The sequence below is a fragment of the Nicotiana tomentosiformis genome, chromosome 3 (genome assembly GCF_000390325.3).
Source record: "Nicotiana tomentosiformis chromosome 3, ASM39032v3, whole genome shotgun sequence".
Taxonomy (NCBI): Eukaryota; Viridiplantae; Streptophyta; class Magnoliopsida; order Solanales; family Solanaceae; genus Nicotiana; species Nicotiana tomentosiformis.
The window spans coordinates 131,190,133-131,216,993 of NC_090814.1; the positions used below are offsets into that span (position 1 = coordinate 131,190,133).

General features: G+C 40.2%; 2 protein-coding genes across 3 annotated transcripts; one reads left to right on the forward strand and one right to left on the reverse strand.

The window, feature by feature from the left end:
* Positions 1 to 8,950: 8,950 nt before the first annotated feature.
* LOC104100134 (signal recognition particle subunit SRP54 1) lies at positions 8,951 to 19,926 on the forward strand. Its single transcript, XM_070197608.1, has 9 exons — positions 8,951 to 9,347; positions 9,442 to 9,541; positions 9,700 to 9,853; positions 14,307 to 14,457; positions 14,524 to 14,672; positions 15,556 to 15,656; positions 15,746 to 15,903; positions 19,195 to 19,309; positions 19,411 to 19,926. Exons 1-9 carry the CDS (start codon positions 9,117 to 9,119, stop codon positions 19,734 to 19,736), a joined length of 1,485 nt encoding a protein of 494 aa, XP_070053709.1. The 5' UTR covers positions 8,951 to 9,116; the 3' UTR covers positions 19,737 to 19,926.
* A 412-nt stretch (positions 19,927 to 20,338) lies between these two features.
* LOC104100132 (PX domain-containing protein EREL2-like) lies at positions 20,339 to 26,647 on the reverse strand. Of its 2 annotated transcripts, none has more exons than XM_009607305.4 (10): positions 26,258 to 26,647; positions 25,385 to 25,495; positions 25,005 to 25,103; positions 24,716 to 24,802; positions 24,440 to 24,548; positions 23,509 to 24,281; positions 22,582 to 22,746; positions 22,253 to 22,495; positions 21,812 to 22,030; positions 20,339 to 20,753 (listed from the first exon to the last, which is right to left on the reverse strand). In XM_009607305.4, the coding sequence occupies exons 1-10, from the start codon at positions 26,495 to 26,497 to the stop codon at positions 20,508 to 20,510; spliced, it is 2,292 nt and encodes a 763-aa protein (XP_009605600.1). In that variant the 5' UTR covers positions 26,498 to 26,647; the 3' UTR covers positions 20,339 to 20,507. The 2 variants fall into 2 exon arrangements, with proteins under 2 accessions (XP_009605600.1, XP_009605599.1); XM_009607304.4 differs by having other exon boundaries at positions 24,716 to 24,826.
* Positions 26,648 to 26,861: the final 214 nt, after the last annotated feature.

Consider the following 26,861-nt stretch of genomic DNA (forward strand, 5'->3'; position numbering starts at 1 on the left):
AAGTTGACCCTGCTCCAGAGGTTATACCAGTGTAACCAGTTGTCCCTGTTCGGCCCGAGGCTAGGGCAACAGTTTCGGAGGGGGAGCAACTCAGGCTCGAGAGGTACAAGAAGTACCACCCTCCCACTTTCACCGATTTAGCTTCAGAGGATGCTCAGGGTCGTGTTCTTTCAAGGCATTCCATCTTAGAGGAACGTCCTACCAGTGGTGGCGGGCATACAAGTTGGATAGTCTGGTTGAGGCATTTTCACTTACTTGGACTCAATTTTGAGATATGTTCTTGAGGGAGTATGTTCCTCAGAGTCTTAGAGATGCATGGCGCGCAGAGTTTGAGTAGCTGCGCTGGGGTTCTATGACCGTGTCAGAGTATGCGATCCGATTCAGTGATTTGGCTAGGCATACACCAGCCTTGGTTGCTACTGTTCGAGAGATGGTCCGATTTATTGAGGGGCTCCACCCTAGTATCAGATTCGGTATGGCCCGAGAGTTGGAGATGGACATCGCATACCAGCAGGTGGTTTCTATTGCTAGGAGATTGAAGGGTATGCGGATCCGAAAAAGAGAAGAGAGGAAAGCTACGAGACCCCGAGATTCTGGTACGTATAACAGTTCTCGTGCCCCATCTACAGCTCGTCAAGGTAGGGTTGTGGGAGCCATCTTGTTCATTCAGCACTTCCAGCCGCCATCGGTACTCCGGCTATTCCTAGGCTCCAGGATCCTTATTATGCACTGCCAGTATCTAGTGTACCTCCTGTAAGGAGTGCTTTCAGCGATCAGTCTAGTCGATCAGGCCCGAGCCAGTCATAATAGCCACGTCCTCTGAGAGCTTGTTTTGAGTGTGGTGACACTCGTCATATGGTGAGGGATTGCCCTAGATTCAAGAGGGGTGCACCTCTACATATTTAGCAGGCTCCTCCTATTCCACAGGGCCCTCAGGCTTTTCAGGCCATGATTACTGCTCCAGTTACCACTCCACTTGCATAGCCAACTAGAGGTGGACGTCGGACAGGTAGAGGTCGCCCTAGAGGGGGAGGCCAGGCCAGATATTATGCCCTTCCTTCTAGGACGGAGGCAGTTGCATCCGATTCTGTTATCACATGTATTATTCTGGTCTGTCATAGAGATGCATCAGTCTTATTTGATCCAGGCTCCACTTATTATGTGTCATCTTATGTTGCCTCATATTTGGGCGTATCCCTTGATTCTTTGAGTTCTTCTGTTTATGTATCTACACCCGTGGGTGAATATATTATTGTTGACCGCATGTATCGGTCGTGTTTGATTGTTATCAGTGGTTTTGAGACTAGAGTTGATTTATTATTGCTCAGTATGGTGGATTTCGATATTATTTTGTGCATGGAGTGGTTGTCGCCCTATCACGCTATTTTTAATTATTACTCCAAGACGGTGACGTTGGCTATGCCAGATCTACCGCGGCTAGAGTGGAGAGGTACCTTGGATCATGTTCCTAGCAGTGTTGTTTCATTTCTTAAGGCTCAAAGAATGGTTGAGAATGGGTGTGATGTGTATCTGGCCTATGTGAGAGATGTTAGTATTGATACTCCTACCGTGGAGTCAGTTCCTGTAGTAAGGGATTTTCCTGATGTATTTCCAATGGATCTTCCGGGTATACAACCCGACAAGGATATTGACTTTGGAATTGATTTGTTACCGGGAACTCAGCCCATTTCTATTCCACCATATCGTATGGCCCCGGTAGATTTGAAAGAATTAAAAGAGCAGTTACAAGAGTTGCTTGATAAGGGATTCATTCGGCATAGTGTATCGCCTTGGGGTGCTCCTGTCTTATTTGTGAAGAAGAAAGATGGTTCTATGTGGATGTGTATTGATTACCGTAGTTGAACAAGCTCAAAGTGAAGAACATGTATCTATTGCCACGTATTGATGACCTATTTGATCAGCTTCAGGGTGCCAGATTGTTCTCTAAGATCGACTTACGTTCAGGCTATCATCAGTTGAAGATTTGTGATCCAGATATCCCGAAGACTGCTTTCAGGACTCGGTATGGTCATTACGAGTTCCTTGTGATGTCTTTTGGGCTGACCAATGCCCCAACATCATTTATGTACTTAATAAATAGTGTATTTTAGCCCTATCTTGATTCCTTCATCATTGTGTTTATTGACGACATTCTGGTGTATTCCCGGAGCCGGGAAGGTCATGGGTAGCACCTGAGGACTGTGCTTCAGACTTTGAGAGAGAGAAAGTTATATGCAAAATTTTCAAAGTGTGAAATCTGGCTTGATTTAGTGGGATTTTTGGGTCATATAGTTTCGTGCGAAGGGATCAAGGTAGATCCGAAGAAAATTAAAGCAGTGTAGAGTTGGTCCAGACCGTCATCAGCAACTGAGATCCGGAGTTTCCTTGGTTTAGCAGGCTATTATCGTCGATTTGTATAGGATTTTTCTTCTATTGTTGCACCTATGACTAAATTGACCCAGGAGGGTGCTCCGTTCAGGTGGACCGAGGAATGTGAGGAGAGCTTTCAAAAGCTCAAGACAGCTTTGACTACGGCCCCCAGTATTAGTGTCACCTACAAGTTCAGGATCTTATACTGTGTATTGTGATGCGTCACGTATTGGTCTCGGCGCAGTGTTAATGCAAGACGGTAGGTGATTGCCTATGCGTCTAGACAGTTAAAGATACATGAGAAAAATTATCTGGTCCACGACCTTGAGTTAGCAGCTATTATTCATGCCTGAAAAATTTGGCGGCATTATCTGTACGGTGTCCATTGTGAGGTTTATACTGATCACCGGAGTCTACAACATCTGTTTAAATAGAAAGATCTTAATTTACAGCAGCGGAGATGGTTGGAGTTGCTTAAGAATTATGATATCACCATTCTCTATCATCCCGGGAAGGCAAATGTGGTGGTCGATGACTTGAGTCATAAAGCGGAGAGTTTGGAAAGCTTAGCATACTTACCTGTAGTAGAAAGGCCTTTAGCCTTGGATGTTCAGACCTTGGCCAACCAGTTTGTTAGATTGGATGTTTCTGAGCCGAGCCGAGTTTTGGCTTGTGTGGTTTCTCGGTCTTCTCTTTATGATCGTATCAGAGAGCGTCAGTATGATGACCCCTATCTGCTTGTCCTTAAGGACATAATTCAGCACGGTGATGCTAAGGAAGTCACGATTGGAGATGACGGTGTATTACGGATGCAGGGCAGGCTATGTGTGTCTAATATAGATGGTTTACGTGAGTTGATTCTCTAGGAAGCTCACAGTTCGCGGTACTCCATTCATCCGGGTGCTGTAAAGATATATCAGGACTTGAGACAACACTATTGGTGGAGGCGGATGAAGAAAGACATAGTGGAATATGTAGCTCGGTGCCTAAATTGCTAGCATATGAAGTATGAGCATCAGCAATAGGGTGGATTGCTTCAGAAGCTAGAGATTCCAGAATGGAAATGGGAGTGGATCACTATGGATTTTGTTGTTGGTCTCCCACGAACTCAGAGGAAGTTCGATGCAGTTTGGGTAATTGTGGATAGATTGACCAAGTCGGCTCATTTCATTCATGTGGTTACTACTTACCCTTCGGAGCAGCTGGCTCAGGTTTATATTCCCAAGATCGTTAGGTTTCATGGCGTACCAGTATCTATCATCTCTGACCGGGGTACGCAGTTTACGTCACGGTTCTAGAGGGTCGTACAACGTGAGTTGGATACTCGGGTAGAGTTGAGTACAACATTTTACCCTGAGACAGACGGACAGCCCGAGCACACTATTCAGATATTGGAAGATATGCTTCGCGCGTGTGTGATAGATTTTGTGGGTGCTTGGGATCAGTTCTTGCCACTTGCAGAGTTTACTTATAACAACAGTTATCAGTCGAGTATTCAGATGGCACCGTATGATGCCTTGTATGATAGGCAGTGCCGGTCTCCAGTGGGTTGGTTCGAGCCGGGTGAAACTATGCTATTAGGTACGGACTTGGTTCAAGATTCTTTGGAAAAGGTTAAATTGATTCAAGATCGACTTCGTACAACCCAATCTAGACAAAAGAGTTATACGGACCGGAAGGTTCGTGATGTTGCATTCATGGTTGGTGAGCGGGTTTTGCTCCGGGTTTTACCCATGAAGGGTGTTATGAGATTTGGGAAGAAGGGCAAGTTGAGCCCTAGGTAATCTCACTGCAGTTCATCCAGTGTTCCATGTTTCCATGCTCCGGAAGTATCATGGCAATCCGTCTCATGTGTTAGACTTCAGCTTAGTCCAATTGGACAATGATCTATCTTATGTTAAGGAACCGGTGGCTATTTTGGACAGACATGTTAGAAAGTTGAGATCGAAGAGCATTGCTTCAGTAAAAGTACAGTGGAGGGGTCATCCGGTCGAGGAGGTGACTTGGGAGATCGAGTATGATATGCACATCCGTTATCCTCATCTTTTCATCACTCCAGGTACAATTCTAAACCCGTTAGAGGAAGAACGTTTATTTAAGAGGGGGAGAATGTAACGCCCCGGCCGATCATTTTGAGTATTACAACCATGTTCCCCCATTTACTGCTCTATTTATGCTTTACAATTGTTATGTGACTCTCTAGGGTGATTGGTTCGGGTCCGGTGAGGTGTTGGAATAAATTGAAATACTTAGTTCCAAGGTTTAAAGTTTAAGTTGAAATAGTGACCGGATATCAACTTATGTGTAAACGACCCCGGAATAAAGTTTTGATGATTCCAGTAGCTCTGTATGGAGATTTTGGACTTAGAAGCGTGTCCAGAAAATTATTTGGAGGACCGTAGTGGAATTAGGCTTGAAATGGCGAAAGTTAAATTTTTGGGAAGTTCGACCGAGGGGTTGACATTTTGATATCGGAGTCAAAATCTGATTCTGGAAATTTGAATATGTATGTTATGTCATTTATGACTTGTTTGCAAAATTTGAGGTCAATCGGACGTGATTTGGTAGGTTCCGGCGTCGTTTGTAGAAATTTGAAATTTCACGATTCATTAGGCTTGAATTGGGGGTATGATTCGTGGTTTTAGCATTGTTTGACGTGATTTGAAAGCTTGACTAAATTCGTATGATGTTTTAGGACTTGTTAGTGTATTTGGTTGAGGTCCCGGGGGCCTCGGGTGAGTTTCGATGGTTAACGAATCGAATTCAGACTTAGAAGAAAATGTGAAAGTTTCTGCCATCTTATGCAATCGCACCTGCGGAAATTGGCTCAGAGGTGCGAGCTCGCAAAAGCGAGCATGGAAAGCGCAGAAGCGGATGGGGGGTTGGTGAGGCAGTGGTCACAGGTGCGGACGGGTGGTCCGCAGAAGCGGCGTCGCACCTGCGAAGGTTTGATTGCAGAAGCAGAAATGGGGGGCGCTAGGCGGCTTCGCAGAAGCGGACAACTTCTCATAGATGCGAGTCCATAGAAGTGGACTTCGTGTCCGCAAAAGTGAAGGAATTCTTGCATCTGCGAGACTACAAATGCGGCTAAAAATCTCGCAGAAGCGGAAACCCCTGGACAGTACAAAAACAGAGGGGTTCTGAGTTTTTGCCATTTTTGGGCATTTCAAGCTCGGGCTGGCGATTTTGAGCAAGGTTTTCACGGGAAAACTTGAGTTAAGTCATTTGTGATCATTGGTACTCTATAATATTGAATTATCATCGAATAATCCGATTAGATTACGTGTTTTTGAGGTGTAAATCGGGGATTTGGACATAGGAATTTGGAAATAAGATTTGATGATTTAGAGGTCGAGTTGATATCGGATTTGGATAATTTTGGTATGGTTGGACTCGTAGTTGAATGGACGTTCATATTTTGTAACTTTTATCGGGTTCCGAGACATGGACCCTACGAGTAATTTTTGAGTTAAATTTCGAATTTTTGTTGAAATATTTGTATTTTCATATGGAATTTATTCCTATAATTTGTATTGACTGAATCGAATTAATTATGACTAGATTTGAGCTGATCAGAGTTGGAAAATCGAGGGAAAGGCATTCTACTTGACTGATTGAGCGTGATTCAAGGCAAGTGGCTTGTCTAACCCTACGTGGGGAAAATCCCCTAGGATTTGATACTGTTGTAATATTTTGTGATATGTGAGCGTCGTGTACGCGAGGTGACAAGCGCGTATACGGGCTAAATTTGGAAATATCGGTTCTGGATAAGTAATCTTCTTTTAAATTCTTTAACTGAGTTGCCTTAGTATATGTAGTGATCATGATTAGCCTAGTATCACATGTCTACGTGCCTTAACTCTTACTTGCAATATGTGGAACATGCTTAGCTGAATTACATGTTTTTCCTCGATTTGATTTAAATCTTTAACTGTAAGATTCCTGGCTAAAAATTTATTGTTCCTCCTATTACCTGCTGCATATTTATTTTGGGACTACGAGGCGTTTTCTCGGGAGATCTCATTGTACAACATATTTACTTTGGGACTACGAGGTGGTTCCTTGGGAGATCTCCCAGTATTGCATATTTACTTTGGGACTACGAGGTGGTACTTCGGGAGATCCCCTTACATATTTACTTTTGGGACTATGAGACGGTATCTCGGAAGATCCTCTGTTGAGCATTTACTTTTGGGACTACGAGACGGTATCTAGGGAGCGCCCCTGTTGTTTACCTCTATTTGCTGTGTTGTTCACTCCACAGTTATTTCATTATATTATTATATCCTCTGTCTTAATTTTTCTATTATTTCCAGTAGGGCCTGACCTCGTCACTACTCTACCGAGGTTAGGCTTGACACTTATTGGGTACCGTTGTGGTGTACTCATACTATGCTTCTGCACATCTTTTTGTGCAGATCCAGGTACTTCTTACCAGTCCAGATATCAGTGAACTACCTGTGTGCAGAGACTTCAAGGTACATCTGCCAGCGTCCGCAGACCTCGGAGTCCCCCTCTATCCTTATCATGTTGTTTTCCTTATTTTAGTAGACTCTAATGTATAGAGACCTTAGTATTTCTTTTAAAAGCTTGTGACTTGTTTCTACCGGGTTTTGGGAGATTTTAGTTCTTTGACGTGCAGTTTCCATTTATTACATCTTTTTGAGGTTTGAGTTCCAGACTCTTATTATGTTATTCCGCAATTTGTTAGGCTTACCTAGTCTTAGAGACTAGGTGCCATCACGACATTATACGGAGGGTTAATTGGGGTCGTGACATATCCAAAATTGCAACAACTATCGTGGTATTAAGCTACTGAACCATACTATGAAAGTATGGGAGAGGGTGGTGGAGCTGAGAGTGAGGAGGATTGTGTTTATTTTCAGAGAACCAATTAGGATTTATGCGGGGCGTTCTATTAAAGATGCTATTCATCTTGTTAGGAGGTTGATGAAGCAGTATAAAGAGAGGAAGAGGGATTTACAGATAATGTTCGTCGACTTAGAGAAGGCTTACGATAAAGTGCTGAGGGAAGTGTTGTGGAGATGTTTGGAGGCTAGAGGCATTCCTATTGCATACATTAGGGCTATTCAGGACATGTACGAGGGTGCTAAGACTCGGGTGAGGATAGTGAGAGGGGACTCAGAACACTTTCCGGTTCTGATGAGGCTGCACCAGGGATCAACCCTCAACCCATTTCTGTTTGCCCTGGCGATCGATGCGCTGACGCGTCACATTCAAGGGGAGGTGTCGTGGTGCATGTTGTTTGCAAATGACATTGTACTGATTGACGAGATGCGTTGTGATGTTAACGAGAGGTTAGAGGTTTGGAGACAAACTTTGGAGTCTAAAGGTTTCAAGTTGAGTAGGACCAAAACAGAATACGTGGAGTGCAATTTTAGTGGCGCGACTCAGGAAAAGGACGAAGAGGTGAGGCTTGAGTCACAAGTTGTTCCTAAGAGAGAAAGTTTCAAGTACCTTGGGTCTATTATACACGGGAATAAGGAGATTGATGAGGATGTCACACATCGTATTGGGGCGAGGTGGATGAAATGGAGGCTCGCTTCCGGTGTTTTGTGTGATAAGAATGTGCCACCAAAACTTAAAGATAAGTTTTATAGAGCGATGGTTAAACCGACTACGTTGTATGGGGCGGAGTGTTGGCCGGTCAAGACATGTCATGTACAGAAGATGAAGGTGGCGGAGATGGGGATGTTGAGGTGGATGTGCGAGCATATCAAGTTAGATAAAATTAGAAATAAAGTTATTAGGGACAAGGTGGGTGTGGCCCTATGGAGGACAAGATGCGGGAGACGAGACTTAGATGGTTCGAACATGTGAAGAGGACGAACACTGATGCTCCGGTGAGGAGGTATGAGAGGCTAGTATGGAAGGGTCGATGGAGAGGTAGAGGCAGACCGAAAAAGTATTGGGGAAAGGTGATTAGACAAGATATGACATTGCTCCAGCTCACTGAGGACATGACCATGGATAAGAAGGTGTGGAGGTTCAGAATTAAGGTAAAGGGTTAGGTGGTCGAGTGTTGTCCTTGTTTGTAGCAGTAGCTTTGATACACCACTTGGTGCCTTTCGTGTTTTTTTTTGTTTTTGTATTTGTACCCCTAATCTTGTATTTGTTCTTTTTACTACTAACTGTTGTCTTGTGTTTTGATTTTGTGATTGCATTATCTTTTGCTCGGTTTGTATTTTTTGCTTTGGTTGTCAGATCGGTTTGCTTGTTATTACCCATCCCTTCTCCCCTTCCCGAGCCGAGGGTCTTCCGGAAACAATCTCTCTGTCTTTTAAAGGTAGGGGTAAGGTCTGCGTACACTCTACCCTCCCCAAAAGGGTATGTTATTGTTGTTGTTGTTATCGTAAAAAAATTCATTATATAAAAGATTTATTTTGAAATACACTTGAAACATATACTCAATTAATTGAATCACAATTTTAGTTTTCTTTGTTCTTATAATAATTCTTTGTTCTTATAATAATTCTGAAGCCCGGGCCCACAAAAACAAGAGGGTTTGGTTCGAGTTCTCGGATCCGGGTCCAACAAAGACGGCGTTCCTCTTTCTCGCCAAAGCATATCCTTATAAGTAAACCGTTGGACAGTCTACCGCCGGTTAACAAATTTTTCTCCCCAAAGACGTATCCCCAATCAATTTCACGAACTAATTTCCTTTAAACGCCCTGTGTTCTACTTGTTGATTTCGTTAATCGATCTGCTTCTAGATCTACGTCAAGATGGTGTTAGCACAATTAGGGGGGAGCATCTCGCGTGCTCTCCAGCAGATGAGCAATGCCACAATCATTGACGAGAAGGTCCTTAACGAATGCCTCAATGAGATCACACGTGCTCTTCTCCAGTCCGATGTTCAATTTAAACTTGTCCGCGATATGTCCACAAATATAAAAAAAATTGTCAATCTTGATGATCTTGCCGCTGGACACAACAAGCGTAGGATCATCCAAAAGGTTCAATATTCTTTTTCTTTACTTTTTTTTATATCAATTGTTGAGACATGTTCATTACAGGCTGGAAATTGACTGCATTCTTTCAATTGTATAGGCTGTGTTCGATGAGCTGTGCAAGATATTGGACCCTGGGAAGCCTTCATTTACACCAAAAAAAGGGAAACCTAGTGTTGTAATGTTTGTTGGTTTGCAAGGTGTGTTCATTTGATTTTCTACTTTGGTTTTATGTTCTATGATATTGTAGCAAAGCTAATACCTGAGCTAGCATTAATTTTATTATAATGAAGAATTACAAGCTCGTTTATTTTTCAATTACAAGATGGTATTCTTATTTATTTGTAATTTCGGGCAGGGTCTGGAAAAACTACAACATGTACAAAATATGCTTTTTACCACCAGAAAAAAGGTTGGAAGCCAGCTCTAGTGTGTGCAGATACATTCAGAGCTGGTGCATTCGATCAATTGAAGCAGAATGCAACAAAAGCTAAAATTCCCTTTTATGGAAGGTATATCCTCTTCTGAATCTATTAGTTTTATTCTTATCTCCCCAGTACACACGTTTAGAAGCATGATGCTCATTCTCCTATCTAACGAGTAATGATGACCAATGTTACTTTGTTCTTCTTCCTGACAGAATAAGCCGAAACTCATCAATTTTTGCTTGGTTAATCAAATCAATAAACCACGTCATAGGTCCATAGGAGTTGCTAATTTCAAAGTGCATTTTGATTAGGTAAGTGGAGGATGAAATCTGAGAAGCATTGCCTGGTGCATTGTCACGACCCAAAATCCCACCACAGGAGTCGTGATGGCACCTAGTCTTAGAGACTAGGTAAGCCGATTTCCATTGCATTTTTGAAGCAATTTTTTTTAATTAAATAAGTAACCAAAACTAACATCGGAAATAATTACAATATACAACCTCCCAAGACTGGTAGTACTAAGGCGATTTCCATTGCATTTTTGAAGCCTTTTTAAAAAAAAATTAAATAAGTAACCAAAACTAACATCGGAAATAATTACAATATATAACCTCCCAAGACTGGTAGTACTGAGTCACGAACTCTAACTGAATACATAGAATGATCACGAGGACCGAATATACAATACTGTTTGATTAAAAATTAACAGTACAATGAAATGGAAAAACTCCAAGGGACTGCGACGACCAAGTAGCTCTACCTTGAATCCTTACGATCCCACTTTAATTCTTCTCAAGTCCAATAACTCCAATACCTGGCTCTGCACAAAAATGTGCAGAAGTGTAGAGTGAGCACACCACAACGGTGCCCAGTAAGTATCAAGACTAACCTCAATGGAGTAGAGACGAGGTACAGTCAAGACACTCACTAGTCTAATAACCTGTGCAATATAATATACAAAATAATAGGAAACAAATAATAATAAAGGCAGGATAAAACAACCAGTGATATGCATAACAGACAACAAGAATACCATTAATATCACTCAACAATTAATAAGCACAATTACACCCAATTAAATCAAGCCCTTCAAATAAATGTCTTTCACATAGTTCTTCCAGATAACTCTCTTTCAAATATAATTTTCTCAAATAATTATTTTTCAAATATAATTCTTTCAATAAATCTTTTCAAATACAATTTCCTCAAATAAATATCTTTCAAAATACAATTCTTTTATATAATAGTTTCTAAGTAAAAATCCTTCCAAATAAATATTTTGAATATAATTCTTTCAATTACAAAGTCACCACATGACACCTCATTTCAAAATCATCAAAATACGGGTCTCAGCCCATTTTCATATTTTTCGTAAATACGGGTCTCAGCCCATTTTCATATTTCCACGGCACCTCGTGCCCATAATTAAATCATCATATTTGCCCGGCACCTCGTGCCCTCATTTCATATCACAACTGCACGGACAATTCACGTGCCAAATATCATTATCATTTCATCACAGTACCTCGTGCCCACATTTTATATCATAACTGCACGGACAATTCACGTGCCAATATCCCTATCTCATATCAAAATTCACGGCACCTCGTGCCCACATTTTATTTTATAAATCGCCTGGCAATAGCCACAGGCTTCCAATTTCAACATAAATCAGATTATTATCAATTTACTAACAACAAGATAAGTTGCACAAGGTATAAAAATAAACACAAGAAAATCACAACATTACATGAAAATTGTCAACACCACAACCCCACATCATCACATATCGTCCCTGACAATAGTCACCCTTATCGCTCCTATTGCCACCCTTATCGCTCATATAGCCACCCTTATCGCTCCGCCCAGACAATATCAATAGCCAACAAACACAACAGTGAAATGCCGCCCTTATAACCACATAACATCAACGGTGAAATGCCACCTTTATCTCCCCAAAATAACAACTCATACAACACAACAATTTATACGGGAAATTATCACAACATAACAAAACCAATTCATATCACAATTTGCCCAATGGCCACAACCAAATTTCAAAGCTACAACCAAGTCAATTAATTTCACAGCACATAGCCAAATGATCCACACAATGTGTATAACACCCAAAAACAATCAATAGAGATAGAAATTACTCAACATAAAGCAAAGTCTTCATAAAAGATCAAATTTTCAATAGTTATATAAACACCTCTTCTTAAGCTCGTTTAATTAATTATTTGCAGAGGGGAAAATCCCAAAATGGAATTAAATTCCAATAATTATCAAGCCAGCAAATTCACGAAATTTCATAAATAATCAAATAACAATCACATCACATTGTCATATAACAACAGAGTCAACAACAAGGGTTTAGGCACGACAAGTAGATGATTAAATATATGCCAACCATTATTCAATTTACTACACAATATGTTCAAGACCTTAACTCCATAAAATTTGCACATATAAACCAAGTACGTACTCGTCACCTCGCGTACATGGTTTTCAATTACCCAAGTTGCACATAAGACTCAATGCCTAAGGGGAATTTCCCCCACTCGAGGTTAAGCAAGACACTTACCTTTTTGAAGTTAGGCCGATATTCCAAAATAGCCCTTTTGCTTGAATTGACCTCCGGACAACTCAAATCTATCCAAATTAATTGTATAACTCCATTAAAATTCGTCGGAAACAATTCCGGATAATAATATGTCGACTTAAAAATTTATTCCAAAAAGTCAACAAAAGTCAACGCGGGACCCGCCTCTCGGAACCCGACATAATTTTAATGAAATCCGAACACCCATTCCGATACGAGTTCAACCATAGCAATTTTATCGAATTCCAATAACTAATTGACCTCCAAATCTTAAATTTTCGTTTTTGGAAGATTTTACAAAAATCTTGATTTTTCTTCCATTAAATCCGAATTAAATGATGGATTCAAAGACATAATCATGGAAATTAATCAAAACTGGATAAGAATCACTTACCCCAAACACCCACGCAAGAATTTCTCCAAAAATCGCCTTCTACCGAGCTCCCAATTTGATTTTTGTGTTATAAACTCAAACCCCCATTTTTGGGACTTTTAATATTGCCCAGATACACCTTCTTCGCGTTCGCGACCATTCCTTCGCGTTCGCGAAGGCCAAAATCCAGCTGCCTCAAATCCTTCTTCGCGTTTGCGAAGGCCAACTGCTTCTGCCCCATCATTTCCTCTTCGCGTTCGCGAAGTCCTCGTTGCGTTCGCGATGACCAGCTGACCAACTCCTTCGCGTTCGCGTTCCACGCTTCGCGTTCGCGAAGGCCAAACGACCCCAGGCCCCTATCTTCCTTTTCTTCTTCGCGTTCGCGTTGCCTGGGCGAAGGCTTGCCCTGCTCCTTCTTCGCGTTCACGTTCACAACTTTGCGTTCGCGAAGGACAAATCATCAGCCCCTCAAATTCCTCTTCGCGAATGCGGGACTCCCTTCGCGTTCGCGAAGAAGGAAACCAGACTTCAGCAACAACAGTACAAACAACTCCAATTTGGTCCGTAACCTCACCGAAACACACCCGAGCCCCTCGGGACCCCGTCTAAACATACCAACAAGTTCCATAACCTATCACGGACTCGCTCGAGGTTTCAAATCACATCAAATAACGCCGGAAATGCAAATCGCACCACGAATCGAACTTATGAACTTCCAAAACTTCCAACTTCTAAAACTCGTGCCGAAACCTATCAAACCAACCCGGAATGACGTCAAATTTTGCAGGCAAGTCCCAAATAACATAACGAAGCTGTTCCAACTCTCGGAATCGCATTCCGAACCCGATATCAAAAAGTCAACCCCCGGGTCAAACTTCCCAAAAATTTAACTTTCGCCATTGTAAGCCTAAATTGGCTACAAACCTCAGATTCACAGTCCGGACACGCTCCTAAGTCCAAAATCACCCAACAGAGCTAACGGAACCGTTGGAACTCCATTCCGGAGTCGTCTTCACACAGTTCCGACTACGGTCAAAATCCTAAAACTTAAGCTTCCGTCTTAGGGACTAAGTGTCCCAAATCACTCCGAATCATCCGTAAATCAAACTCTACCACACACGCGGGTCATAATACATATTGCGAGGCTGTTCGAAACCTTAAGTCACTGAACGGGGCGTAAATTCTTAAAACGACAAGTCGGGTCGTTACATGCATAGTGAAAATTGAATGGTACTTTGCTAAAGAATGTTACAAGATTAAAATTGATTAGCTGCCAGTTGCCCAAGAGTCATCATCTACTACTACAACATTTTCTTTAAAATTCTTTTAAGCTGAATTTTCCCCAAAAGGGTATAGGAGGAGGGAGGAAAAAGCCATTCCTATTGTTATTAGGTTGTTGGAATATACAGTTTACCTGCTTTGAATAGAATCTACCGTTGTTGTGTCTCTTGCTGAATAGGACTGAACCTGTAATTAATAATCAAGTCCTTTTGAACTGCATCATTGTTCTGATCAGCACTACAGGTCATCTTGGTTAAACTGAACAAATGTTTCTGCAACAGCTATACAGAATCAGACCCAGTCAAAATAGCTGTGGACGGTGTAGAGACATTTAAGAAGGAAAATTGTGATTTAATAATTGTGGATACCAGTGGGCGCCACAAACAAGAAGCAGCTCTTTTTGAAGAGATGCGACAAGTTTCTGAAGCAACGGTATGTTTTACTCTGCTCTATTTTTTTTTCCCTTTAATTAGATGCTCATCTTATCGTTTTCCCTAGAAACCGGATCTCGTGATATTTGTTATGGATAGTAGCATCGGACAAGCTGCTTTTGATCAAGCTCAAGCATTTAGGCAAAGTGTTGCAGTTGGAGCCGTGATTATTACTAAGATGGATGGCCATGCAAAAGGAGGTGGTGCCCTAAGTGCGTAAGTATTTAATGACTTGGATGTAGCCTTAAAGTTTTTTCTTCTTATAGTTCTGGGTACTCTGCCAAATATGGAACATATGTTAAGCTCATGATGTCAGTTCTTTAAGATTAGAAACTTCACCTATGGTAGCTCAAAGTTGCAGGCTGCTGGAACTGTTGTTGTTGTTGCTGTTGTTTTGGGAGTGATAGAGGCTGTTAATTTGCTTTTCTGGTTAAGAGGGAATCTCTTTCTGGTTACCAGTTCAAAATACTCTAGTAACATAAAGATACTCTGCGGAAAATGATTATTCTTTATCCAACAAGATGTAGAAATTGATGCTGAACAATTGATGCGAAATTGTAACCTTGAAAAATTGAACTACTGCTTAAGCCTTGAAATTTCAACACACGATTTGGCTTGTACATCGGCATTAAAGTTGCTTTATGGTTCAAAAAGCAGCAAAATTGCAACTTTTACTGCATCATGGAAAAAAAAAACTTTACTGCCTCTGTAGCAGATATATGCATCTTTTGTTTACACGAATTTTTCTTTATATTGGTGGTGTCTGGGTCAAGTTTGCGGTCTTGCGGGCACCTCGACTAATCCACTAGACAGCCTGTGCAGCCCACAGGCACAAGTTACCGTGGTAATCTTGCTCACCAAGGCAGGAGCAAATGGGCTCACATCTAGTGCTGTAACTGGGATACAGAACTTGGGATATCCAGGTTGTCACTCTGTGCCACAACCACTAGGACATATCCCCTTGGGGGCTTCACAAGGATTGGTTATTGATATTCTCAAATTATAAGTAGGATCAAGTTGTCTCCAAATGTTCTGGTGAATTTTTATGACCTGTTTCTTTTGATTTATATATTTGCTCTTTTGCTCTTTCCATATGCAGAGTTGCTGCAACTAAAAGTCCGGTCATATTTATTGGAACTGGTGAACACATGGACGAGTTCGAAACTTTTGATGTTAAACCATTTGTCAGCCGTCTCTTAGGTTTGCATCTCTTCTGTTGATATTTTCAACTTTGCTTGAACTATGTTCCTCTTTCCACTGCCATTGACTTTGTTCTCCTGAAATACCAGGCATGGGTGACTTGTCTGGATTGGTGAACAAGATACAAGACGTGGTCCCAATGGATCAACAGCCTGAGCTTCTTCAGAAGTTATCAGAAGGACATTTTACCTTCAGGATTATGTACGAGCAATTTCAGAACATGCTTAAAATGGGTCCTCTTGGCCAGGTTTGCTGCTCATATACATTAATCTGATCCCCCCGCGCATCCTCTCCCTCCCTCTCTCTCTTCTCTTTTGAAACTTGGCAAATTTTTCTGAATATTATACCATTCGTGACACAAATCTAGAACTAATATTTTTGGTTTTCTGGCTTTTTCTGGAACAAACAGTTTTGGTGTTAGGTTGTAAAACCTACATGAAAATACAAGTTGGTATTAGAAATCAGTGATTTCAGTCTTCTTTTTGATTTTCAGCCTTCTTTTTGTTCATTGAGGTAAGAGGTTGATACGTTTCTAGGCCAATTTTATTACTTAATGCTTTTTGAACCTTATGGGCAAACAGTCCCTCCCCCCTCCAACTGCTCCCACCTTGCTTTTTCTTTTTCTCTTTCCCTTTGTTAGTATCGTACGGCCAGAGAGTTGGTTTTTTCTTTCTTCCTTTCTTTTCTTTCTCCCTTCCTTTACCCTCCCTTTTTTTCTCTGTTTTGTTTTTTAAGTTTTTCAATGGCAAATTTAGTTGCAAATGAAGATGATTTCCTAATATTTCTGGGATTTCTAACCATACGAAGTTGGTTTCGATGGTTTAGGGATTTAGTAATATCATTTCAGTAGTTCATATCTGGAAATACTACTCTTTTTTTTTCAATATTAAATCTAAACACACAGTTGTTTTCGATAGCCAAACCTAAAATCATTTGTTTCCAAAACAAATTCCCAAACCATACCAAAAGAAGAATTTTGGTTTGGAGAATTTTCATTATTTACAGTTCGGTTGGGAAAAACAGCTTTCCTATAGTATATCACAAAAGCTTAGAAGGTCTTTTTTTTTTCATTGTTCTTCTAGAAAATCTCTTAGGCTTGTTTCCATTTGTCCTTGTTCTTCTGTTTTAGAAACCTATAAATACTGATCTATTAACTTGAGCAAGTCGAAGATCATTTGGAGCCTCCAAGTTGATTTAAGCTCTATTTGGAGCCTGCTAGTTGATTGGTAGATTATGAATCCTTCCAAGAATTTAAATTTGTCAGTAGGCAAGTTATTGTATACACGCAAACCTTTTCATAATATTGATTTTAATTTCCTATATTGCTATCCATTGCAAAAACCGTAGGGATTTTAAATGGCAAAAGGATTTCGAATGCCACCAAATATTGAAAGAATTTCTTCAAAAAAATATAAAATGTTGAAAGAATTTGATATCCACTGAAAATAGTTGGAAAACACTTTGTAAGGTTTTGGACAATATTTGATTGAAGTTGACTTGACGATCGAGACTAGATGCATCTCGAGGAAACATTGATATACTGACTTTCAAGCATCTTGATGCTTATTCTTGGTAATAAATTAATGTATTTGATTTAAATTTCCTATATTGCTATCCATTGCAAAAACCGCAGGGATTTTAAATGGCAAAAGGATTTCGAATGTCACCAAATATTGAAAGAATTTCTTCAAAAAAAAAATGTCGAAAGAATTTGATATCCACTGAAAATAGTTGGAAAACACTTTGTAAGGTTTTGGACAATATTTGATTGAAGTTGACTTGCCGATCGAGACTAGATGCATCTACTAGAGGAAACATTGATGTACTGACTGTCAAGCATCTTGATGCTTATTCTTGGTAATAAATTAATATTTTAAATCAGTTGAATATGTTGATTTTAATTTCCTATATTGCTTTCCATTGCAAAAACCGTAGGGATTTTAAATGGCAAAAGGATTTCGAATGCCACCAAATATTGAAAGAATTTCTTCAAAAAAATATAAAATGTTGAAAGAATTTGATATCCACTGAAAATAGTTGGAAAACACTTTGTAAGGTTTTGGACAATATTTGATTGAAGTTGACTTGACGATCGAGACTAGATGCATCTCGAGGAAACATTGATATACTGACTTTCAAGCATCTTGATGCTTATTCTTGGTAATAAATTAATGTATTTGATTTTAATTTCCTATATTGCTATCCATTGCAAAAACTGCAGGGATTTTAAATGGCAAAAGGATTTCGAATGTCACCAAATATTGAAAGAATTTCTTCAAAAAAAAAATGTTGAAAGAATTTGATATCCACTGAAAATAGTTGGAAAACACTTTGTAAGGTTTTGGACAATATTTGATTGAAGTTGACTTGCCGATCGAGACTAGATGCATCTACTAGAGGAAACATTGATATACTGACTGTCAAGCATCTTGATGCTTATTCTTGGTAATAAATTAATATTTTAAATCAGTTGAATATGTTGATTTTAATTTCCTATATTGCTATCCATTGCAAAAACCGTAGGGATTTTAAATGGCAAAAGGATTTCGAATGCCACCAAATATTGAAAGAATTTCTTCAAAAAAATATAAAATGTTGAAAGAATTTGATATCCACTGAAAATAGTTGGAAAACACTTTGTAAGGTTTTGGACAATATTTGATTGAAGTTGACTTGACGATCGAGACTAGATGCATCTTGAGGAAACATTGATATACTGACTTTCAAGCATCTTGATGCTTATTCTTGGTAATAAATTAATGGATTTTAAATCAGTTGAATCTAGTCTGAGCATTAATTTCTTTCCACAATTATTTTTAACACATGAAACATTAGTTTAATTGAGGACCCGGTGGAGCACGCTGTGGCTGAGAAGTCTGTGGAGGTGCACCCCTCCTAAATCTGGGGCAATCCCTCACCATATGGCGAGTGTCGCCACACTCAAAACAAGCTCTGGGAGGGCGTGGCTGTTGTGACTGGCTCGGGCCAGGTCTGCTGGACTGGCCACTAGGAACATCCCGTGCAGGAGGCACACTAGATACTAGCGGGGCATAATAAGGCTCCCGGGGCCTAGAAGGAGCTGGAACACCACTGGCGGCTGGAAGAGCTGAATGAACTGGGCGACTCACATAACCCCTACCATGGTGAGCTGCTGGGATATGAGCTCCAGAATAATAACCAGTCTCTCGAGACCTCTTGGCCTCCCTCTCCTCTCTATCCCGGGCAAGCATGCCCTCCAATCTCCTGGCAATACTCACCACCTGCTGATAAGAAATATCCATCTCCAACTCCCTAGCCATACTAATTAGGATGCTGGGGTGGAGTCCCTCAATAAACCGTCGAACCCTCTCTCGGACTGTGGCAACTAAGGCCGGTGCATGCCGGGCCAAATTGCTGAAACGGACTGCCAGCTGTTCCCCCCACTCTTTGGGTCTTTTTTCTTTTACAAAGCATGTGCATGCCTACTTGTTTGTCCTTCTAGAGGTTGATTGACATCATTCTTGTTGCACATCATTGATGTTCCTTTTTTGTGGTATAGGTGTTTTCAATGCTTCCCGGATTTAGTGCAGAGATGATGCCAAAAGGTCGCGAAAAGGAAAGTCAAGCAAAAATTAAGCGGTATATGACGATGATGGACTCCATGACTAATGAAGGCAAGTGAGCTACATTTTATGGAGTTTCAGTTAAGCTATTTATACACCTCACTTAAAATAATGTGTAACCTTCTCATTTGAAATTGATTTCATAATTGCAGAATTGGACAGTACCAACCCAAAGCTTATGACTGAATCTCGAATCATGCGTATAGCTAGGGGATCAGGCCGCCTAGTGCATGAGGTGATGGAGATGTTGGAAGAATACAAACGACTTGCCAAGATATGCAGCAAGATGAAGGGGCTTAAGATTCCAAAGAAGGGAGAGATGAGTTCCTTGTCCAGAAACATGAATGCACAAAACATGAGCAAAGTTCTTCCCCCTCAGATGTTGAAACAGATAGGTGGTATGGGTGGTCTACAGAGCTTGATGAAACAAATGGGTTCCGCGAAGGATATGATGGGTATGTTTGGTGGTGGAGAGTAATACTGTGGTCACAATTAAAGTACAGTTTACGAGTTAAATATATAGGGAAGTTACATTGTCAATCCATGTTTGGTAGTAAAGAATATAACCAGAGCTGTCATTCCCTATCTTTGGAATTTGTTGGAATCAGATGTATTTGGTGAATTTGGTTGATTTAGAATGATGAAATGTGGTATAATTGGTTGCACTACTTGATTTTGATGATCCACTTTTATAGGTGCAATCTTTTCAAAATACTTTCTCATGGAGGATGGCATGTTAGTCATCCTTTTGAGCAGCTTCAACTTGTTTAGTGCTATTAAAGCTTAGGGCTCTCCATGTAAATTATCTGTAAACTGGATGACATTCGTCGTTGATTGATAACGAGCAGCCAAGTTGCTCTTTGACCTCTAGCGTGCGTATGTGTATAGAGCTGCACCTGGTGGAGAAGTCGAGAAGCTCTTGAACTTTCAAGAGTGGCACAAACTTGTATTGCAGAGTGTGGTAAAACATTTCAATGACCACTTATACAGTACAATTATACGTCGCGTGAAAAATCACCGGTCTTTAACAAATACTGGTGGTTCTCTGTAGTCTTGGGTTATAGAAGCACATTCGAAAGCTTTATTTCAAACTTACATCTTCAATTGCAATTTTCCAATTAGTCAGGATTACATGATGTGGAAGGAGTAAGCCATATATACAAGGTTATTAGAGAAGTAGAAGAAAAAGGAGGAGAAATTGTACAAGCTTATTATACATGTTATAGATACGTGTGTTGCATTTTATAAATTATCCCTCTAAAAACTTCGTAAGAGCTGTCTTTGTTGGAAGACTTTCTTCTTCATTCTCCTCCAATCTATTAGATATTTGGAGTGCATAACGAATGACGGAGTTCATCTGTTTCCTCAATTTGGCATTGTCAACGTAAACATCAGCTAGCTGTTTCCTCAATTCATCCACTGCTGTCCTTGAATAACCTCCATCAAGATTTCTACTAGCAATAGTAGTTTCAACATCTTCTGCAAGCAGCTGGGCCTGTTTAAGTCGAGAAAAAGTTGAGCAAAAAATTGCAGATATGATACTTTTTGGTGTGGTCTTTAACTGTTGACATACGCTTGCCCTACGGGGCAGAACTTCAAGGTCAAAAGATAAGTGTTGTCCATGGGGCAAGCGACAGGCAACACTTGTTAAACTTGAAGTTCTGCCCATGGGGCAAGTGGAGAAAAAAATTCAAGACTATCCACTTTGAGGACTATTTGTGTACGTGAGCCGTGTAAGTAGAAAGAATGAACATGCTCATATAGCTTCTCTCATTATCATAATGACACGGGCAACCAACATAAGGTACAAGTGCAAGATACAACAACGCAGTATAATCCCACTAGTGGGGTCTAGGGAGGGTAGTGTGTACGCAGACCTTACCCCTACCCTGGGGTAGAGAGGCTATTTCCGATAGACCCTCGACTCCTTCCCTCCAAGAACTCCCCACCTTGCTCTTGGGGTGACTCGAACTCACAACTTCTTGGTTGGAAGTGGAGGGTGCTCACCACTAGAGCAACCCACTCTTGTCTTACAAGTGCAAGATATAACCCAATTATGTTACACATTACATTACAAGTAAAGGATAGCTCGTCAATTCTGATAGACATCCACATAGGGTTGGATCTCGGACATTCATATTGCTAGTTTGGTAGGTCAACATAAAAATGGCTGTACACGATATAATACTATGATATTATCTCATATAACCCGGTTAAAAAAAACGCTCAGTCCACACAAGCTGCAAAAGAAATGTTTATAACCTACTCCAATTGTTCAATCAAATAATACCATTTAGGGCAGGAAATCAATTCCTTCGTATTCATTTCTCCTTTTGCTGAGATGTTTGGGATGTCTATCTATACCTTAGGAAGAGACGTAAATGATCTCAAGCATTTGAGTAGAGCATAAATTGTACTATGTTTTTTTTTGATAAGTAGAACAAAAATTGTATGTAGAGTACTTCTGTTAGAGAAAATGTATACAATTTGGAGAATTTAGGAAAGCCCATCAAGAGTAACTCAAAGGTAAACACACAAAGGAAAGAGACATACCTCAGCAAGAAGTAGACCTATTCGATTATCAGATGTTGACAGTATATCAATGGCATCAGAAGGGCTAGATGCCTCCAGGACCAATTTATTTTCTTCCTCGATGAGGAAACTGACGCTGCATTCCTCAAGTCTATTGCGAACAATTTCACACTCATGCAGCAGCTTAATATTTGCAGCATTAGCACGTTCCCTAATTTGCCTTTCCTCCTTTAGAATCCTCTGAAAGAAAGCAACATTACCATAAGCACAGCTTATTGAAGTAACGGATGGTTTTTTGAAGAAAATTACAACCTCACCCTCCCCCCAGGAACAGAATGTGAAAAGCACATAAAAACCCTTGGTTTGACCTTAAAAACAAAACAATCAACTACACTTTTACTCATCCAGCTCATTTAAAGAATGACTATGCATTAGTAAAGAACTGATCAAGTGAATGATTACTTCTACTTCTGCCTTCTCTTTTGCCAATTTGCAGAGCTCTTGCTTCTGTTCTGTCAGGGAAGTTCGTAGAGATTTAATCTCCTTGATTAAAAGTTTGACATCTGCTTTGGACTTTGATTCTGACTCCAAATGGTGTTTCCGCAAGCTATTGATCTGCTGTTGAGCAGCATTCAACTCTTCGTACATTCTTTCATTCTCTTGTATTGTGATTCTTTGAGTTGATTCCATTTGAACCTTGTAAGCCTTAACAATTTTCAAGAAGAACTTGCTCACTGTCCAAGATATAGAAGAAATATTCCATTTTGCAATAGAAGAGAGTGTCAGTATACCTGTTCAGACGTCAGGTTCAATTCCATCTCCACACACTTTCTTCTAAGTTCCTCCATATCCCATAGCATGTGAGTAAAGTTTTCCCTCTCCATTTGAATTGCTTGCTGCAGGTTCTCTTTGCCACTCTGTTTTAGAGATTCAAGCTCAATTTCCAAATCTTTAACCTGTCAAAGACCACCCAGATGGTAACATTCATAGCATCATTATCATAACGCAAAATAGAGAAGCCAGGAGTAACATAACTCCCACACATCAAATAGAGAAGTAAGCCGTTAAAATAAGTATGGGTCTACAGGTTGAGATAAGCTTCTAAGTGGTAAAATGTTTGCTAATTATATCCGTTAAAATTACCTGGCCCTTTCATAACCCTATTTCCTATTGTCCACCTATACTTAGGATGGAATAAGGAGGAAGAGAGAAGTGCGGCATATTATGTAAGGAAATATCTGAATGAAGCTCTCTTGACAGTGAGGAAAGAGTGGTGGGATCGCAAGGAGAAAAAAATCACGAACATGTAGGGGCTGAAAATTTATGAGCATAGGAAAGGAGCTTGTCATTAGAGAGCTTAGCTAGGGATAGGATATTAGAGGAGAGGAATGGCAGAAGACAAAAAGTTGGGAAGACTGGCTTTTCTGGGGCATTGTTGGAACCAATTGTTATTCTGGAAACTTTAAAAGAATTAATTCCAATATTGATATAAGAAAAGGGCAAACAGAGGACATCTCGTGATGCATCACTGCAGTAAGCAAAAGAGAATTTGCTGAGTAATGTACGACAATATACTCGGTAGTTTATTATCGAAAGTAATATATCTTAATCTCACAATTCTACATACTACATGGTCTGAACAGCTAAGATAACTGGATCAGAGAAAAAAATGTAACGTTGCATGTCTAAATTGCAGAATTTTGGACTAAGAATCACACCTTTGTGGCAAGATACTGTCTTACAGCATGTTCTTGATTCAGTCTCATAAGGAGATCTTCCATGTCAGTTTTTGCTGTGGCCAGCCTCAGTTGCATAGCACTAAGAATCCTATTCATTTTAGTTTGTTCTTCCAATTGAATAACAACTTTTAAGCGGCCCGGGAACTGTAAGTCGGAGCTTGCCGGTGCATTTAGTCCTTCTAAAAGTTCAGCACCTTCAGCCGAGTCATATGAGGTATTCCTCAATGCTTCAAGCTTCAGGAAATTTGAGAGGTCAGAGATTCTTTCTGAAGAAATGTCAGTTTCAAGAGTCTGTTTATCATGGCCAAAAGCTGTAAGATTTTCTCTCCCGGAGAAAAGCTCCATCTCATCCTTGCATGCGACTTGAGCATTATCTATGATTCTCTTGGCGGAAACGTCACCGTTATCTTCTGTGTAAGGCATTTTCAAACGATTCTCCTGGTTCCCTTGTTCAGAATCTTTTGCTGGCTTGCTATCACCATGTTTTAACCTGGCAACTTCAGAAATTGCTTCAACTGAAGGGGTGAAACCCTGGTAAAATGCTGCGTTGTCAAGTTCGCAGAACCTGCTCATGCCCTCTGTTGGTGATCCCAACTCAGGGGTCCCATAAGCAGAATCATTGCCGCAATCAGAAGCAAATGATGATTGACCAGCAAGCAAAGAAACATCTGAACTATTTGAGAATTGGATCAATGGAACTACGCTGATGGATGAATTCACATCTGCAGCGTTCTGATTCAATTCATAGAATGCTGAGAAGTTCGTAAAAGAAAAAAAAGGTTTACATCAATTCAACAAAGATCTGGTTGATAAATCATTGCCTACTGGTTGATTACACAACTTTCAACTGTTTGGTGAAAGTACAAGGAAAAAAACACAAGACTTAAACAAGGAACAAGGAGACACCTACATGACCTTGCAGCTGCTTCAAGCTCAAGAAAGATCCCTATGCGAGCACTTCTTGATAACTCGATGTCAGACAATACTTTCGTCATCCAATCCTCCAATAAACACCTACGCTGAGATGAAACCAGCTTGAGCACATACCAAGATTTATTCCATATTAAAGAACCACCTATTACCAGCTCATTCCTCAAGAACAATTTTCAGGTTAGGATTGAAGTAATCATGCAACTATATTTTTTTAAAATTTAAAAGAGAACGATAGAAATAGGATGTTACTAACTTCTTCCAAAAGTGCATTGCTTTGCATTCTCAGAAGCCCCTTTGAAGGAGCGGGGGGCAACTTTTTCTTTGGGAATTCTTTCTTCAGCTGCAACAAATGAGAGGTGTGAAACTGCAATGTTAAGTGATCAACTGGGTCAACTAATACCATATCTAGAAAGTATGGAGATTTAGTCCAATAACCAATCAATTCTTAATGAAGCCATAGATGTCATTTATATGCACAAATAGAGGGTAGAAATATTATCCTACTTGTTACACTATGCAGGATCTCGAAGAAACTAGCTTACCTCTGAAGATAGCTTTAAGAAATCACTAAATCTTCGTAGTATCTCTCGCGTGGTTGTGAATCCATCAGGTGATTGTATACCAATTTGAACCCTGTACAACTGTCCCAATTCGAATGTGAATATCTCAAACAAGAAACAATAAGTTGTTCAAGTTATTACGGAGTTTCTTTTCTTTCCTGAAAGAAAATACACTAGGGTAATCCCCCGTTTGACCAGGTACAGCTCACCATTAAAAAGAAAAAGAAAACACCTAAAGATCTTCAAGTTAAACTCCAATCCTGGATGGAAGTAACACCATTTTTGAATGCTAATATAGCTTATTCCTTTTTAAGTGCTCAATGCATTAAAGAACCTGACTCAAAAAGTTCACAGGGAAATACCACTACAGTAGCTGAACCTCTGGGGCGTGACAAGATAGTCCAAGAAGGAATAGTGGCACAGTAACTCCATCCTGTATGAGAATCATGTGGCCAAATGGTATCATGTCCATCCTGTGTAAAATACGGGAGCACTCATTTGAAGATGCACTGAAAGTTCTTGTACCAAATTAAACCAAATGTCTATGACAATCACTTCAAGTTTATCTTCACAACTAATCAGGGACCCGTATGTATTAGCAAAAGATTAGACAAACTCCAAATCAGATTAAACTACCAATAGAATCTTCAAATATGACAGAGCAAGCTAACAATAGTTTGTCCAGGTTTCAAGGAGCTAATGATTTCCGAAAGATTTTAGCATTGACCTACTGCTTAGAGAAAACCTAGCGGATCACACTTTTGCCTCAGTGTGCAAATTAACACGCATAGATACTCATCAATAAGGCTGAAACAGTGTCTTTATCTTGTCTGGACAACTCAGTGTCTTTATCCATAATCCTGGCAACTCACTTCTCTTAAGGAATAAGCATTAGCTCCTTTTGTCTCTGCTCACTCACGCTTCAGAGAGTATAAACTTGAGTGACTTTTGCTGTTTCTACGGTATGCAGTTCAAGGATATCATTAATTTCACACTTGTGCCAAGAAGAATTTAACTTTCCTTAAGCAACTAGAAAAAAACATGTATATGCTACTGCAGACCAGCTAAATTTTCATTTGACCAACATTATGTTCCTAGATAATAACATAATCATATATAGCCAGAAATCTACACGAAACTCCAGCCACGAACTCATTAAATATTACTGCACATCAATACTCATATCGAGAACAAACAACAAAGCTGACGAAGAGGAAAACGGAGAATTTGTTTACCCAAACGCGAGGGGGAGGACTCCAATCCATCCCTAACGGAAGCGGCGAGGTGCCGTCGTGCCGGTGCTTAGGTGGACTCCTTAGACTTTTGCTAGCTTTGTCAAGCAACGAAGAAATCCTCGCCGGCTGTAATTCATCGTCGTCGTCGATCGACGAAGTGCGAGAAAGCGAAAGGGATTCGATGAAAGTGGGATCATTAAATCCCAAGTCCAGAAATGAGTAATTACCGTAGAGGTTCATCGCCTATAACAAATTAAGTGTCAATATATTTTGTGGTAAACTTCAACTCAGCTCCGGCAGCTCTCTTCTCTTCCAAGTTCAACTGCCGAATTTAGCTTCCTTGGGCTCAACTAACGGTCCTGTACCCCTGTTCTGTCTCTTTGACTTAAAATATCCTCAAGAACTAAAATCCCGTTATTTTCCCAAAATGAAACGGAGCAAAACCGACGATAAAAAATAATTTAACCTACCCGAAGCACCGGAGAGGTTTTTTCCGAAACACTCTCGGCTCAACAAGACAAAAAGAGACAATATCAGTAATATCATAGAGATCATAATAAAAATAACAACAATATAAAAATCAGAAAATAGATGCAAAGTAAAA